The following is a 19,018-nucleotide window of genomic DNA, read 5'->3' on the forward strand; positions in this document are numbered from 1 at the left end:
AAATAGTCTAAAATAGTCTCTTACATACATATAAAGTTTCTTTCATTATACTTTAAAATGTAAAAGTTATTCTTGTGGTAGGACTTTAAGTTTTATTTATTAATATACTTATTCTATTTTAACTAATAGATAATTTATTTAACAATATGATATGAAAGACTAAAAAAATTGTAGTTTGTAGATACATTTTAATGGAAAAAAATTATATTTACAGTAGACATTTATGCGGTTTTAAAAACAACTGTCTTTACTTCATGGTTCATGCTTATAGATAATGTGGATGTAATAAAATATAAAATATGATAACAAGAAAAAGTATAAAGCTACTAACAAATTCTAAAATTAATTTTATTTGATCTTCTTAGATGGTAGTGCATAATATAGAAAGTCACTTAAGACATAATAAAAGAAACACCTAATATTTAAAAAAACATTTCTTTGTATATAGGAGAAATTATAAATACCTGAACACATAACAAAAGTAATATTTGAAATAAAATTCTCTAGAACACTAGAATTCCACAAAAATGTGTTGATAATTCAAGTCTAAAATATCTATTGAAAAGACGTTAGTGTCCCAAGAAAAGACACAGCGATTGGGCACTAGTGAGTTGTCGTTTACTCCTCTAAAAGGATAGATTTAACTTCGAACATCCAACCCAAACGAAATCACAAATACGATCACTCACTATCACAAACTCGATCGGGGAAATCCAACTCCTCCGCTTTATCAACGATTGATGTGGGATGCAGGTGGATAAGATACACACAACTCGCTGTTTCATCGCATGTGCGTATTCGAGCAGACTCAATTCATGGGCTCTCTCGAGGAATAGCAAATCGAATCCTTGATCACACTCCCAAAAGTGTAGTGAAAAGAGAACTTCTGCAAACTTCAATGGGAGAGTGTGTCGGAGTCAACTCCAACAACACTTATGACATGAAAAGAAATATTATTAAATAAGTCAACGGTTGAATTTACGGTCAACAATTCAATCAGACACCTGCATCACATTTCTTCTGATTAACTCAGTTAAGAACGACGTAAACATGGCAACAACCGATAAATTCTCTCAGTGTGCAATCAACCGAACCGATGAAGTGGCCTCTTCTTATCAACTAATGTCATGAAATTGAATCAGATTTTGAATGCTCTAACTTGGACAAGTTCTGGTGCCGCATCCGCATGGATAAGTCTGCGTTGATGCCGATCATTCCAGCTCGTGTCGATGCCAAACTTGATCATATGCTCATGCAATCGAATTTGTTTCTGGGTCATACTCGAACTGCAGGACCTGGACAAGGTCACTTATAAGGTCCAGTTTACTATTTTCTACACAAGCATGCTTCATGCATCAGGCAAGCTTTGGAATTGACAACGGCGATTCAATGCGTGGAATGCGTGTTTCATTGTCTGCACGGCAACAAATCCAGTGACAGCAATGCAGGTTGCAAAGGTTTATTCATTTGTATAATGGGATGTAGTCAATCGAGACTCAGGGATTGGGTTTGTTTGTTTGTTTCTTTTTGTTTTTGTTTTTGTATGGTGAGACTGTATTTGTAGATTTGGGTTGAAATGTGATAATAATGGTTAAGTATTGGTTCTTGGTTTCATTCTGATTTCCTGCCTGTTTGGGAATTGATAGTGTGGTGACCTAAAAAGAAATATTATTATATATTTTGTTAAACTAGATGCAATCTTAGCATGGTTTTATATCCTAAAGTCTAAATGTTGTTATTTATTTATTTATTTTTTAATAGCTCTAAAATAAAGTTTGTAACCTATTAATGTTCTTTTAAAAAATTATTTATATTGCTTTCATATAATTTTAAATTTTATGTAAATAAAATTATTAATGCTTTTACAAATTTTCATTTAAATATAAAAATAAAAATATTCTTTGAAAAACAAATATACATATTTGCAATTTCCCTTGTACAACTTAGTACAATGGATATTTTTTAATATATTTTTTATTATTTTATTATTATTTTTATTTTATTTTATTTCTAGAATTATTGATTTGTAAGTTAAAACTATCAAAATATAAGTATAATTAGAATATATAAATATTTATTTATTTATATAAAAATATCTATAGATATATTATTTTATTAAAATAACTATATAATTATATCTCATTTCTTTTATAATTCTATAACGATTGGTAGAACTTTGTTAAAGTATGAAATAAGCCTCTTATAGGATAAAAGAAATCGGCATCATTAAAATACTTGTAATAATATTGCTTGAAGAAGTAATAAAATTATAGTATAATGTACACAATTATAAAAATATTAATTTAATATTTAAAATATTATATAAGTTTCTTAGGTTTATCTATAAATACAAATATTATATATTGTAGATTTTTTAAAGTAATAATATATTAAAAAAATTAATAATAATAATAATAATAATAATAATATTATTATTATAATGTATAATTCATGTGATTTTTTTGAAAATATTTTTTAAATTGATAAAATAAAAATTATATTTATTAAATTATTTTTAAAAATCTTATTAGAAATACTAAAATATATATTTATTAACTTATTTTTTTTTCTATTCAAATAGTTAATTTTTAAGAAAAATTTAAATAAAAAATTTGTGCAATAAAATTATTTTAATCATAAAAATTATATTTGATAATTCTTAGTTAATATTTTTTAGATTTTTAGAAAAAAATATTTTTAATAAGAAAAAAATTATTTTTTTATAAGACTAAATAACATAAAAATAAAAAAATAAAATAATAATATATATATATATATATATATATATATATATATATATACTAATATTTTTATTACTTTATAATATTATCATGAATAATAAATTAATACAAGAAATTTCATGATATAATTTAATATTTTGTATTAAATCCAAAATATAATAATGTACGATATATATTTTAAATGATAATACCATTCCTAAAGCAAGTCTACAATTACAAATAATTCTTTATTGATAATATTATAAATTATTTATTATTATTATAACATTTAATATAAAGTATTTATTATTATTATAATATATATTATAAAGTATTTATTATATATTTTTTAATATTTTTATTACAAAAGAAATTGAGGGTCTTAAATGAATATTAGAATACAAATAGAATGTTGATGATAGTAAAGATAACCTCATTCTTGCCTATATATATACTAGCTATTAAAAAGATCCTATGAGAATTTCATACAATCTTCTAAAGTATGATAGTAAAGCATGAAATTGTAAGTTGCTTCTAATGTGGCTTCTTAAAAATACAAAACTTGTAGATTAAGTTTTATTAGGTGTGGTATATTTAAAAAAAATAAAATATCCAATTGTGTCTAAGAAACTTCTTTAAAGTTTCTTAAAGAAGTTATGATCTAACAATTATATTTCTACCTACTTCTACTTACTTCTATTTACTTAAATAAAATAAGTGTCTATTGCATTACTTCTTCTTTTCTTCTCTCCCTTTTTCTAGGGGGTAATTTCTATAAGTGTAATTATATTATTTACAAGTGGATGAATTTTAAAATCTATTAAATAGTATTAATAACAAACTTTGATCTATGTTTTGCATGATAGTAATTAATAAGTCTTTTGGACTATGAATAATATTCTATACTAGGAAAAATATACCATCCAATTATTTAATTATTATTAAAGTCTGTATAAACTATATTCAAATAATATATTCTGCATGTCTTCAAATGCAACACCTACAATGAGGAGTATTATTAAAGAATAAAAGTTTCTTTAAAGATTGTGGTACCATACACTCTACATCATGCTATCTATTTAAGAAAAGATATGTTTCTCTTCAGGATCTCTATTTCAATTATAACCTCATAAAGATTAAAACAACCTAAGTGCTTAGATTTAGAAATTTTTTAAATAAAAATTCTTAAAATAAATCTATTAATTGTTAATTTTTTACATTATAAAGGAGTTTTGATAATTAATCTTTAAAATTGAGTCTTCCTAATTTACATCATGTTATTTTTAATAATTAGTCTTTTATTTTTATTAATATTATATATGTATATATATATATATATATTATGCATTTTAAAGATGTAATTTTTTTCTTTCAAGCATATTGATTCTAATTTAATACTAAATTAAAAGCACATAAAATATAAGACGAATATTTATCAATCATGGTAATTACAATCAATATACAATTAATTAATAATAAATTGTAAATATAATCTGAATATTTAATTTACATAATTTTTTTTTCTGTTATTTTGAAGGTAAAAAACTTAACATAGCTTTATGCCAATCTTTATTATGTTAAAAAGTATCATTTGAAATCTTTACATAAATTATTATGCTCAATTAAATATAATTTTACTTAAAAATTTATGATGTAGATAAGTAGTATTAAAAAAATTGTTAAGTTTTTTCTTTATTAAAAATAGTTATTTTTATAATGAGTGATAAAAATATTTTATTTTAATTGAACAATCTACCATCAGAAAAATAAATTTTTAAGAATTTTATAGTAGAATATTTGTAATAAAGTTTATTAGAATAGATATGCAAGACTTCTTTAAAATACATAGAGATTTAGTAAATCCATAAGGCTAATGATATAAAATCTTTGTTATAGAGCGAGTGTCAAAAGATTGAATGCATATTTTTAAAACTTTTTATATTTGATGCCATCTAAAATCTCTTGAAATAAGCTAAAAAATATTTTTGTATCAATTTTTTTTTATTATTGAGAAGTCATATCATACTTTAAGTATTTATAATTTTTTTTAAATTTTTTTGAATATTTAAATGAATTTTATAATAAAAAATATTTTCATTAAATTATTTTTTTAGAATCATTATGAAGGATATTATTAATTTTCAAAACGATGAGATTTTGTTTGTTCTTCAGGACCCTTTAATTAAATAACAATTTTTTGTAAATAATATTTTTTAAAAAAGAATTAATGAATAAATTATTTGTCAAATATTAGAAAGATTTTAGAGCATTTTTAAGTTTGAATGGCATGATATTATATTAAAAATAGAAATATTTAATTTTTAATGTAATATTTCATATATTCCTTTTTTTATACATACGAAATTATAGGCTTCTTGTAGATATATTTCAACATAGTTCTTAGCATTACTTTTTTGATAAAGAAGAACCAGTATTTAAAAAAAAAAAAAAAATCTTTTTGACTAATATATTAAATTTATATTAATCTACATATATTTGCAAAGATCTATTTTTTTCTTATATAAATTCTTCTTCTTAAATAAATCTTTATATTACTTATACAAATCCAAAATACTACTACAATCTTTCTTTAAATGAAGAATTAGTATTGCATAAATGACAAACAAATCTTCTACTTTTGCAACTTGTATAAAGAGTTGAGTTTTAATAAATTTGAGATATAATTTTTTTAAATATATTTTTTAAATTAAAATATTTAATAAATAATAAAAAAAGAAATTTAAGACTAGAGACTATCTTATTTTAATTAATATAATCTTAGAGTAACACAATTTTTTTGAATTTTTATGATTTTAAAGACTACTAGATTTTGATTATCTTTCAAATTTATTTCTATTAGTACGGTTTTATATCTAATATCTTTAAAAGCTAAAAGTTTTTTTTTTTTTTTTTTTTTTTTTTTTCTGACTTTAATATGTACATATTTGACTTTTTTCAATAACAATATCTAATGGTACTTAGCAAAGTCTTCATCAAGAAAACAAGTATAGGTAGTAGAATTTAATAAAATAAAGGTAGACATTATAGTGTTTTTATTTTATTTTATTTTATTTTATTTTTTTTCTTTAAAATAATTTTTTCTAAAATTTATTATATGGTTTAAAACATAATATATAATCTTTATAAGATGCTTTTGTATAAAAATTTAATTCCACAAACTTTTATATTACTAAGCAAATTTCTTTTGGAAATGTATTCTTTTAGAATTGTATTCTTTGTTTTGTAATTTTTATTCTTCTTAGAAAATATTTTAAAAATATGTTTTTAAATTGCTATAATATAAATATATATATATATTTTATAAATATCGAGTTTTTATTTGTATTGTAAAAGATTTGAAATACATAGTATTGATTTTTTTATATCATTTACATTTGATTATACATCTTAATTGGTAGAAGTATTTGAATTAAAAGTATAAATGAATTGATGCATTAATATATAATTTTTTAGTTAAAATTTTAAAAGTTAGTTGTCACAATTGACAAAAAAAATCAATATTTTGATTTTAAAAAATATAATTATGTTAAATATTATTATTTTTTATTCATAATATAATCTTTATAAAAATTGATTAACAAGAGCAACATTTTTTTTGACATCAATTGTTGGTTGTTAAAATTATAATTTATATGTTTAAAAATATAATTTTTTTATCCTATATTTTTTTTATTAAAGAAATAAAATTATATTATCATATTTATATATTAAAATTCTACCAAAAATATCCCTAAATTCTCTAATATAAAATCTTATTGTTCTAAAAAATTAAAAACCAAAAATATAATTTCTAAATAAATTTTTAATAAATTTAATTTGAGATGATTAGATTAGATAACTAAGAAGCTGAAATTGAATAAAAATTTATTATTTGATTAGTAATTCCTCAAAAACTTAGATCTAGTGCAATCAAATATCCTTAGAAGAACAACTTTTGGTCCCTTAGTTAATACAATTACTTGAATTACTTATAGCAATGCAACTTTTGAAAACATTATTGACTTTAAGAAACATAATTTACAACACCTAAGTACTTTGATGCTTTTAAAACGAGATGTAAGCTAATTTTTGTAAAAAAAATAGATTAATTTTTGATATTATGTATATTAGTCTTGTTAAATTGTCAAATTATAGAATTTTGAATCTAAATAAAATATTAAAAGATAAAACATCCATATATTACTAAAAAAATGAGAGAATAAAAAAAATAGACATAGAATTAAAAAAATAGATTGGCTATTGCTAAATAAAAATAAATTGAAGAGAATAGAATCAAGATTAAAAAATAAAAAACATTAAAAAGACTAAATATGGCCTCAGTCTTGCCTTTTTGTATATCAACTACCAAAAATGTCATAAATAAGCTTTATTAAGACCATGGATCTTTTACATTTCTTTCAATATGGTTTTTTTAAAGTAAAAAACTTGTTGGACAAGTTCTAATAGTAATATAGCATATTTAGAGAAATTAAAAAAAATCTAAACTATGTCTACAAAGGTTTTTCAAAGTTTTCATATTAAAGATATTACCTACCTAATATGTTTCTATTTATTGTTATTTTTATATATTTAATTCATATAGGCATCTATTATAATTATAAAACTTATACAATCTTTTGACACTTGGTATAAAATAAGACTATTGCTAATGCCAATGTAATTTTTGCTATTGCCACTACATTTGCCATCTACCACATGCTACCACAATTTTTGCTTCTATCACCATAATTCTTTATTTATTCAATATATTTCTTTTAGTTTTTTTTTTTAATTTAATATATTTTTTTATATTACTAGTATGTTCTTATTTTATAAATTATATAGAAATTGAATATAATTGTAATAATAAATAATTAAATCACAAATTAAGATAAGATCTTTTTATTATAAATTTTAGTAAAAAATAACATACTTTCATTTTTAAAAAAATAATAAAAATAGATAGAAATATAATTATCTATATATATATATATATATATATATATATAAATAATTAAAAATAGTTTTATATTTAGCATTGATAAAAAATTTGAATGACATGTGATGCATGATTGATTGAAGTGATCATAGCAAAAACTATAGTAACATATAATAGATGGTAATTTTTAGTGGCAATAGCAAAATAAATGGTAGCCTTAGAGATATTTTAAAATAAAGACCTTTCAGAGATTCTTTCAACCATTTATTATTAAAATAAAAAATATATAAATATTTTAATATTTTATAAGATGTAGCTAATTTTAAATTACTATAATCTAAATTATTTTTTTAAAAAATAATATATTTTCTATTCCATATAAAAATAATTTTATAAAACGTAGTTAATTTTTAAAATTTAAGTTTTTGTAAAATTTTAATTAATATTTATTTAACCAAAAATCTTTATTTAAAATAATGCCTAGAAGAAATAAAAATAAATTTTTAAAAAAATTAAAATTTTTACTGAAAGAAATTTTTTAACTTAATAAAAAATAAAAAATTAAGAATAAATTTCAAAATTCATTTTTTTTATATAATTTAATTTTTTATTATAATATTTAAATAAGTTTTCTAGTAGACTCATTTTCTATCAAAAAAATATCTTTTTTTACTAATTATATTTATTATTTAAAGAATATAAAGTTATTTATGATTTTGACTTTAAATTTTATTTATTTTGCAAAAAAGAATTAGAAAGTAGATTAAAAATATCAGTATAATATACATCTTGTTTGAAGTTGATATTGATTTTTTTTAAATTTTATTAATTCTTTAACATATTAATTTTATAATTTTTTAAATTAAAGACTAAGACTATTTAGTATTTGAAATTAAAAAATAATAAATTAATCATATAAATTGGTATATACATTTGAATGATATTTTTCATGGATATTATTATAAATAAATTTTTGAAGAAATTTTTTTTACCTTACTCTATAAAAGATGAATAATATTAATAATTTTAAAATTTATATTTTTGAATTTGGGATTTTATTATAATCAATTAAGCTATTTTTTATTAATATGTATAGAAATATGTAATAATTTAAAGTACTAAAGAACTAATTTGTTGCCAATTTTTATATTTTTATATTTTTTTATAACTTCTATAGAATTTTTGTTTTAATAAGATAAAATACAACTTACAATTGATAATTTTTTTTAAGAACTACTATCTATAAAAAAATTAAAAACTTAATTTAGATTTTATTTATAAAAAATCATGTATGCTATTTAAATTGAGGCCATTTGAAATGCACCCTTATTAAATACTAAAATAAAAAAATTACTTTTAGTTGTTGTGGTATTCAAAAAGATTGAAGGTGATTCATTGCAAAAGTAATTTAGAAGGAATAATTGGTCTCATCTTATTATCTAAACTTATTTAAAATTTAAAGTTGCAAGATTTGAATTATCAACAATAATGTAAAGTATTAATTTATTATATTATACATAAAAAATCAACAAATTATTGACTAAGTGACAAAAGATTAGTATTGGTAGATAAGTTTTAATCTTATAGTAAGTATTACTTATAGTTTATGACAAATTGGCATATATTTTACTTTAATAGTTATTTTTATGTAGATTTGATGTACAAATCTAGTACAAATCATTCTAATTTTTATTATATCTTATGGTATTTGAGTTAACATCAATGCAATAATAGCCAATAAGATGTTTATTTCTTTTGTAGTCATAGTATCAAGTTTTTAATATATCAAAATACTAAGTTTGTCTTATGTATTTTTTGCATACAATTTCAAAAGTTCATACCTACTATTGATACTGAAGTTGTTCAATGATAGCAATGCAAGCTTATGCGTCTCCAATAGCTCTTTTATATTGACTATTTGATACTTCTTTGCAAAAAAAAGTTTCAATTGCTTGCATTATGATAACAAGTTTAATCTCTTATGAGCAATAAAAATAATATTTTCTTGTTTGGAGATTGCTTCAATTAAGATAAAAAGATCCACAATATTATTGATGGAACACACATATGTTTTTTTTACTCCAAAATAATCTTGCCCTACAACTTGATGAAATTTAGACCATCTAGCAATTGCAACCATAGATAAGCATTAAATACTAGCAACCTTTTTACACATAATTTTCATTTGAGAAATATAGATTTGCTATTATCAAAGATATTTTATCAGAGCAATCAAAATTTTCCAAAGAATTGCTTATACAAAGCATTGATAAAAATATGTTGTATAACCACATCTAGCTAATGTAGATAATATTAGATTTGAATGATTTTAAGTGAGGCAATATGTTTAAAATGAGAAGTAATACTATTAATCCAACTAGTCATATCCCAAGCACCATTAGGCAACACCAATTATTTGTTGTTTCTATACAAGGCAAAGCACATTCATAAAGACAACAACCATATCAAACATAATTGTATCAATGTATTGTCAAAAATAAAAGAATACTAAGCATAAGAAAATTTTAAATAACTCAATGGTAATAAAATCAAAAAAGTATATCTAGATAAGACATATCTTGATGTATTGACTTGTTTAGTGCAATCAAAAATGTCCAAACCTTCAAAAAAATATCTAATAGAATTTATAAAGGAATTATACAAGCAATCTAAGCATAATTTGAAGCAATTATATTATTAAGACCTTGTAAATAATTAAGGCTATAATCCTCTAATGTGGTCTAAATTAAAAATATTATTATTTAAAATTTAGCATTGCACAAGGCATACTTAATGTATAATAAAAAATAAAAAAAAACTTAATTTTGAACTCATTATCAAATATTTTACTATCCTTATTATTGAATTGCAATTAGAAGATACGAAAAGTACATATGTGTCACATTTTCAATGTCCTTCAGATAAAACAAAAATTATCTAACAATAACTTTAAAAATTGATTTATTTATATAAAAAAAATAGGCTTATTTTTATTAAAATCAAAGTCCAAAGTGCAAATAAATATAATACCAACAATGCAAAAGAAAGATTTTCTTATCTTCATTGGATATTAATTATAGATGCTTTGCTTATTTTTTTTAAATATAGTAAAATTAAATGTATTTCATAAATATTAATTTTGAAAGAATTAAAGTATTTGACATGGATTGTTGCCTTGTCTTTGCATCCAAAATCATCTTTTTTACCTAAGGCAATACAAAAACAACAAGTTTCTAGCATATTGTAAAAATGTTTTACTTCCAATATATCCACTAGGCCTATACATTGTTAAATTCATGCCTTGAAAAATTTCTATGAAAATTACACAAGAGATTTTCCGTTAGAAAATATTTAATCATATAAAATGCTAATAATGTATTTCTAAGACGGCTATAGATACAAATTGATTGTAATAAAGGTACTAGAAAAATAAAATGCTCCAAACAAGCTATGCTCTTTTTTAAGATTTTGGCCTTACAATATAAGATAAAAAGAATAACATTGTCATATTATGTAAAATCAATATAAAAATAAATTAAGCATCTAACTATAAAAAGATGTGAGTTTACATTGAAGTTAGATTTATAATCTAAAAAAAATATACATTGTATTAACAAATATACTCTTGGTAATTTTGAATAGCTTAAATAAACTTTGAATTATGCTAAGTATTTCTTATTAATCTGAGAAAAATTCTCAATCTTTTTTATTACATTCTAATTAATTATAAATAAACCCTAAAAAGTCTTTAACAACCATGATTAATTCTTTGAGAAACTCTAATTAAGTTAGAAGAAATCTAAAAAAAACTATAAAAAAGTCATTAAAGAAGGAATTGAAAAGGAAGAGACTTTAAGAAAGAAGAGATATAAATAGAAAATAAAGATGGTAAATAAAAATATCATTATATGGTATAATCTTAATTCTAGATATAAGTTTATGTTTAATATTTTTTTTCTATTTTTTTAAAAAAAGAAATCTTATTATATAGTCATATAAACCATTTTTAGAATATATTTGAATTTAAGAAGCTATTATAAAGGCGTCCTACAGTTTATAATTTTTTTTGCAAGCCTTGATTTTAAAAATAACTTTATATATAATTTGCTTATTTGTTATTATATGTGGAGATAAGAGTATATCTTTTTCAATCTTATTAATATCTATCTTATACTTGAGTATTGTCTTAAGAAACTTTAGTCTCCATATATTTAATGCTAATTATTTTCAATCCTTCATATCTAAATGATATATATATATATATATATATATATATATGTCTCTTAATCATTTTACTTTGTTAATCATCCTATACAAAACATATTTTACTATGTTAAAAAATACATATTTTTAAAATTTCAAAGAATTATTTATAATTTTTTGCTCAATAAAGTTATTTAAAGTATAACTTCAAGTAATAGAAAAGATAAGTGAAGAAATACAAAACTACAATTCGAATAGAAAAGCAACTAATTACTAAACTAAAATATAACATTTCACTAATAATACAATATTGATTTCATATTCATTTATTAAAAAATACCTCCTTTTCCTATGTTTCGTTTATATTTCCATGCCCATTGATTTTCTACTGGCAAGCCACAAACGTACCACTTGGACGAACCCCATTGCTGCTTAATCCATAACCTTACAGATGACAAGCACAAAATGTTGAAATCACATGTGTTTCAATATCAAGTGACAAAACATGTTGTGATGATGTCACCAATGGAAACAAGTCACCAGCAATTAATTTATTTGACACTCATGAGACTAAACACTCTGCTCTTTTATTAGAATGAAAAGCAGTGTTGGCCACTCATGAGGTATGAGCCAGCTCAATCAAATTCTGGTACAACATCCATTTAGTGCTTAATGCCGCATCTCTTGGCACATTCACTGTCCAAGGAGGGGTTAAGATTGGCTGCCACACTCTTCATGATCTTTTGGATTTCCTTCTCAGACAATCCGGTGGTGGCGCGGATGGCACTGAGTGGCAGCCTGAAGAATGTGGAGGCTGTTGTTTGGGTTCCTGGGTCTCGGTTGGGGAAGGAAGCAATGAACTGTGCCTGTTTGCACCCCAAATTCTGAGCGAAATGGATCACACCTGGCAGCACAAATGGGTGGGTCCACCGGCAGACAACACAACACAACACAAGCCTAATTAGTAGCTGCAGGATGCAAGTCCGGGCCACATGCAAAATCAAGCAATTGAAAGGAGGGATTGATGATCCTGCATAATATCAAAGACGGGCTGATTCCTCATCAGTTTGAGCCAACTCACCTTGTGGAACAATGACGGTTTGACCCTTTGTAGCATTTCCTCCAATGAAGGGTCGTCCTCCATTCTCTTCCGCAAACCCGAACAACAGTTCACCTGGTTCATTTTCACAGACGTTTAATTCAGGATATTCGTGAGCAATTCATCAATCAACTTCCACACCCACTCATCAACCCAGCTTTGGGCCCAGCATTTCCCTCTTGACACCTCAGTTTGTGGGGACCGATCGCTTTCTCTCATACCGAGAGCTTGTATCTTTCATCGAGTGGAAAGTGAGGTCAGTAAGCTTTCGTACATGGGAAAAGATCCAGAGGGTGGGTCATATAGTCTAAACAACATCTAGCCCAGCCTACGAAAGCTTTTTGCTGAAAGTGAGCATCACGCTTGTGGAGATCAGTGATGGGTTTCTTCTGCAACCGATTCTCCACGGCTGATAGTCATTGCAACGTTCAAGTCTTGCCGCCTGAAGCTCTCTTGGAAACAACATTAAGCTTGTGTGAGCAGGGACGCCTTTCAACTACATGCGAACAATCGATGGGAAGGATCAGCACATACCCTCGGTGATGTGAGAGATTTCAGTCGCGCGAGGATGATTGTGTGGCTGGTTGATCGCGCAAGGTCCAACCGTAACCAAATTCTGGGCTGCTCCTTCACCCGGAAGCGTGGCCAAAGCAGGGTTGTCGTTCACGAACATGGTCCTCAGGTTCCCGAATGGCGTCTCCTCAGTTACCGACTGAAACTTGAAAATGAAGTCATTGCTGTCGAACGCCGCCCTCTGCCGCACCTCCGGAATGAAGTCCAGGTCGTTCATGTCAAGCGTAGTAGCTCGAGCAGTGCAGAGAAAGATGGACAAAGCAACTAGTAACAAGGGGAAAGCTTTCATGGTGGTCATCTTCCTTCTTCTCGTATCTGAGTTGCTGTGAAAGAGTGCAGGTCTGAGGCAAGAGGCAGTGTGACCCGTAACAAGTAAATCCCTCTGATCTCTAAGTGACAAGACAGTTAACTCGTTGTCAGATGGTTAAACAAACACTTGGGGAGTCGCGTTATATACATACAGCATTGCCAAGTGTTGTACATGTGGCAGGAGTCCTGCAACGTCCTGGATTTGAGTGGACTTCTAGGTACTAGCATCGGGACAAATTGATAATTCCGACAGGACTAAGCCCTACTACTCAAATACGAACACGCATTTCTTTCACTGTTCTGTAGGATTTGAGATTGCAGAGAGCATTTGGATAACCTATGCATGGCCTTTTCAGTCGTTGCACCTCGAAACATGACGACAAGGTCCAAATAATCAAAGTGCAGCACATTCAGTTATATTTCCAACGCGTGTCTGCTTATCAGAGGATGCTGTGAACATCTCAAAAAGATTAGGTCCTGGTGCAATTTCACGCGCAGGTGCAATTTTAGTCAGCGATCAAGTCACGAAGTATACAGCTTGGAAAACGTGGATCTTAGATTCTAAAACATTTAGAATGTTCCTAGATAATTTTTCTAGCCACCGAGAATATTTTTCAGCCCATTTACCATATCTGAAATAATTGGAAACTGAAAAGTCCGGCCTCGATGGAAGGCGTGTGTTGAAACTGCAAACTGTTTGGATCACTAGATGTTTTGACAAGTGGCATATCCACTTCGCTCTCACTGCCGTAGTTTATAGTTGTATACTAAGTTTGGGTGTGAAGCAATCACGTTCGCCCATCATGCCCATAAATGCTTACAAATAGGCACAGCACAACCCCATCATACTAGTTTCTACAGGCCCAGCAGCGTTGTTTCGTTGACCCTCAAGCAGAACAGGCTTTCAAACGCAGACAAGATATGACGATTTGCAAACGCATCATGGGACCCAATCCAACAGAAGCAACAGGATAAGCCATCACGGAGTCAGTAAAGCAGACAGTGGGGTTTCTATGTTCTCCATGTTATTGCTACTTTATGCTACGGAAAGAACTTTTTGTGCAAGAGATTGAATTAACTGGAGCTCTTTGGTTGCATAAGGGGCGTCCTGATTGACTTTTCTAGGCCATGCAAGGACTTCATTTGTTTTTACGATTGCTCAACGCCGAGCCTCTTGATTACCGTGCATGTCAAGACACCCTTTATTATCAGCAAAAGGACTTTTATGGTTTGTCCTTTTTCTCATTTGGATAGTTTGATTTTGTGAAAGTGAAAATGGATTCATTTTTTGATAGCCAAGGATACATACATGGTAACATAGACTGTATAACAAGTAGCTATTGGCTTGATTCATGCATTGCAGAAATCTTTGATGGAGTCACCTGTATGATTGTAAACACTTAGCGATTAATTGAAGAAGCAAAAAGAAACTGAATCAGAGCACTGAAACTCTCAGTTATTATAATTGTTATTGTTTACTGATCTTTCGAAAAATGCAACAATGTCCTCTTGTGTGTCAACAAGAAGTGCTCACTCAGGATGTTTGTTTTTACTTCGGTGCTTATTAGGACCAGGAGGACATATAGCATCAAAACGTGTAGACTTTGGAAGACATATAGCTTAACTTATAAGGCAAGTTTTCTATATGTGTGCCATATAATTAGCTTGTTCCATAAGCTATTAATATGTGGTTAACTTGTTGACCAAGTTTCTAACCTATCAATCAACTACAAATACATATAAAGTCAAGCAGCATCTATGAAGCTTCTAAGAAGCTTTTCTAAAAGATCTTATGAAATTAACCTACTTTTATCTACTTTATCTATTCCTACCTAATCATATAACTATTTACTAAAATACCTATGTATATTTGTGATACTAAACTTTTGATTGCAGATTGTCTTTCCTCTTCATTTGATGTCGAGGTGCAAAGAGTCACCTTGCAATTACCATCTTTAAAAGAAATTGTCCTTGCTACCTAATCAACTTGCTTATTTTCCATCTTTGGCCATGGCATACCAAAGATAACATCATATCTTAGCTTTGTCACCTTGAACTTCTCTCTTAAGACATATGTGTTAGTCAACCTCAAAGATTCTTTTTCACATATCTCACTGAATACATTCTTTTGGTCATTTGTAAGGTATATACTTCCTCCTTTGCTTGCCTTAGTTTTAATTCTAAGTTGGTCGACAATTTCAATTGAGATGCAAATTTTTGTAGAGCCACAATCTAGAAACACTCGACATGGTTGTCCTCTTAGTAGTCTTGTTAAATGCACTAGTTGATTCTTTTTATAGTTATCCAAAGCCATTCCATTTGTCTTTGAGAGACAATAACTATCTCTAATATTGGCCCTCGGTACCTTTATTAGAGAGCCCCATTTTCTTGCTTTGTCTCATTATTAACTTAGTGAGTTTTCAGACTATGAATCCACCTTGTTTGTTGGTGCTTGAATTTTGACATTTTAAACAACCTCCAATTTGATGGCATGGCTTCCGAAAATTGAAAAAAAATTACTTTTGCATCAATATTTGTCGTCTTTGTGGTGTTAATGATCTCTCTAGAGCATCAATAAGCATTGGCATTAGCATTGGTTGTTGTGCCATAGTATCAAATAGCAATATAAGACTTCATCCTATAGGTTGTGCTCTACAATTTTTGAAATCTATAGCATCAATCCTTTCTATATAAATACAAAAATTATTGTACATAATTGATAGCCCACCAAAGCACTTATTACAAAGACTTCGAAAGAAACTTTTATCAATAAAAAATCTAATCTTTCATCCCTATGCATGTTTGATACAAAGATTTATGTTCACATACCTCATCACAAATGTGACAAACTTTATTTTAAATCTATTCAATGCATTCTTTTTGGAAGTAATGAATTTATCAAAAGAATATCATTGCTACTATCCTAATACTAAGAAAATTATCATCTCTAGATATATCATTGTAGATAAGTCCATCACTCCATAAGACATAGTTGAAAGTTATAAAACCTCTACCACCTTTCACTATTTGTGGCCTATAAAAATTTTATTAAGTATTGTGTCTCTATACCTTTTATCTAGCAAACTTAATCGTGAAATGCCTATATGTCTTTCAATTCATTCTACTACCTTATCTGTTTAAAATATGCTCTTGCATATACTAATTGTATATTTTTTTTTATTTAAAACAATACTACTTTCTAGCTACCTTCAACTAGATAGTGATTTTGATCCTCTACCATCATCTCTTACATTCCACAAAGCTATACACTCTATCATTTATCCAAAACCAACAATCCCTATAATTTAGATTACTACCTTAAAATCTAATTGCTCCAAAATATTATAACTTCTTCTCTATGTTTTAAAAAATAATGAAAAAATCAATAAATTTTTATTTATGCAAGAACAACAACAAAATATTGTTATATGTTTGAAGTTTTGAAAGCATTGTTAATTTAAATTGTATCCTATGTTATATCAATCTATTTTATTAAAAAACATTCTTTGCATTTTATAACTGAATTAAAATCTTATAAGATGATAGAAGATAGAAAAATATATTAAAAACAAAGATGTGAATTTTTTGAGGTTAATTGTAAATAATAGAGCAAGACATTAGTTAAATTGTTGGAATTGTTTTAGTGCAATTAGATATCTTGTCATGTCATAGAAACTTGATCCATTTTTTGGAGTACCTTTAAAAAAACAGCAAATATTAATATTTGATTTGCAAATTTAAATCAACAAAAAAAATCTACAATAGCCTTTCATTATATTATAAATGGTAATACTTTTAATTGTGGTTTACATACTTTAGGTTTTTCTATTGTAATCAAACCTCTTGTGGTTGTAAAATAGATTACTACCAACATGTGTAGTATTTAATTTGCAATTCATTGAACAATATTTGAATGCCATTTATATAATACCATTAGCATGTGATATTCATGTAAAGTGTGGAAAAGTTGATGTAGAATGTTAAAATGAGACCAAAGTAGCATAGAAATCAAACATTTGGTATTGTGGAGTTGAAGATTTGATGGTCTAAGTGAATTTTAGGGTGCAAATTGGAAGAAGGATGAAAGAAATGGTTGGCAATGTGAATGAGGAAAAATGGATGAATTGTGAGAGAGAATTAAGAAGGATGATTTGAAAGAAGTGATTGTTGAAGGTGGAGGGAGTTTGGAGAGGGAGAGAAGGATGGAGAGTTTGTTGGGGGGGGGTATTGCCGTACAAGAGGTCGGTGGGGTTTGGCGAAGCGGTGAAAGGATCGGTGAGTGTGGGTGGGGAAGGGGAGGGGAGCGGTGAGTTTGGAGTAAATTGGTAGGAAGACGAGCGGGGATTCGACGTCCACGTGGGCTCCTACATTAGCGGGAGGTAGATAGCTGATACGGCTTTGTTAGCTCAGTTGGTTAGAGCGTCGTGCTAATAACGCGAAGGTCACAGGTTCGAAACCTGTACAGAGCAATGCTTCTGCTGTGTATGCTGTTTTGCCCGTCCTGGTTTGATGGGTGCCCCATCCAATGGGTGGGAGGAGCACCAACAAATCAAAATTCAGGAAATGAGCAGAATATTGGTCGTGCGTTTGCCGGGAGTCGAACCCGGGTCCATTGCTTGGAAGGCAATTATCCTAACCGTTGGACTACAAACGCCCACCGCGGTGATGGGTTGCCAGGTATCATCTGCCACCCAACTTATTTTTCTCACCGAAGCCCTCCTGCCCGGCCCCCCCACCCCCTACCCGGGGTCTCACCACCGCAACCTCACTTCGCCCTCGAACATCCACACCCACATGCACGCCCGCCCTCCCGACACCCCAACACCCCCCCTCCTGCACTGCACCCACATCCAACCCCATCGCAACCGCACCCCGCTGCAGCGGCGCAACCAACCCATCAGCTTGCTTCCCACTTTGTCCCTCCCGTCTGCGCTGCCCGGGGAAAGTTCCCCTCCACCACGCCCGGAAAGCGGCATGTCTCGGCCAACTACCTCTCGGTTCCTTCTCCGCTCCAGCCCTCTCGCATTCCGCCTCGCTCAGACCACGTGGTGCGGGTGTTTCCACTTCCGAATCCGGTAGGGTGCTGGATTTGTCGCGCACTCACTCGGCGTGGCGGCCGTTGCCCCATCGCTGGACGACTCTGCGACCCACCTCTGCGACCCATCCTGCGAATAT

The 19,018-nt window shown here is 27.7% G+C and overlaps 1 protein-coding gene, 1 long non-coding RNA gene and 1 other non-coding gene across 3 annotated transcripts; 2 read left to right on the forward strand and 1 right to left on the reverse strand.

Moving 5' to 3' along the window:
* The first annotated feature begins 386 nt into the window (after positions 1 to 386).
* LOC141045005 (uncharacterized) lies at positions 387 to 1,785 on the forward strand. The gene is made up of 2 exons (XR_012216865.2): positions 387 to 1,032; positions 1,143 to 1,785. It is a non-coding gene; the product is annotated as an uncharacterized LOC141045005 (long non-coding RNA).
* Positions 1,786 to 12,429: 10,644 nt separating this feature from the next.
* Positions 12,430 to 13,948, reverse strand: LOC112277733 (uncharacterized). Its single transcript, XM_024510414.3, has 3 exons — positions 13,496 to 13,948; positions 12,944 to 13,036; positions 12,430 to 12,766 (listed from the first exon to the last, which is right to left on the reverse strand). Exons 1-3 carry the CDS (start codon positions 13,830 to 13,832, stop codon positions 12,525 to 12,527), a joined length of 672 nt encoding a protein of 223 aa, XP_024366182.1. The 5' UTR covers positions 13,833 to 13,948; the 3' UTR covers positions 12,430 to 12,524.
* Positions 13,949 to 18,238: 4,290 nt separating this feature from the next.
* TRNAI-AAU (transfer RNA isoleucine (anticodon AAU)) lies at positions 18,239 to 18,312 on the forward strand. The gene has a single exon. It is a non-coding gene; the product is annotated as a tRNA-Ile (tRNA).
* Positions 18,313 to 19,018: the final 706 nt, after the last annotated feature.

This window comes from Physcomitrium patens, chromosome 26 (assembly GCF_059467195.1).
Source record: "Physcomitrium patens ecotype Gransden chromosome 26, ASM5946719v1, whole genome shotgun sequence".
NCBI lineage: Eukaryota > Viridiplantae > Streptophyta > Bryopsida > Funariales > Funariaceae > Physcomitrium > Physcomitrium patens.

Bases quoted from the DNA above. Each gene is read 5' to 3' on its own strand.
- LOC112277733 (XM_024510414.3), bottom strand. From the start codon at position 13,832: ATGACCACCATGAAAGCTTTCCCCTTGTTACTAGTTGCTTTGTCCATC. The intron at 13,037-13,495 runs GTATGTGCTGAT...AAAATGAACCAG, and splicing joins AATCTCTCACATCACCGAGG to GTGAACTGTTGTTCGGGTTT. The intron at 12,767-12,943 runs GTGAGTTGGCTC...TTGTGCTGCCAG, and splicing joins AACCGTCATTGTTCCACAAG to GTGTGATCCATTTCGCTCAG.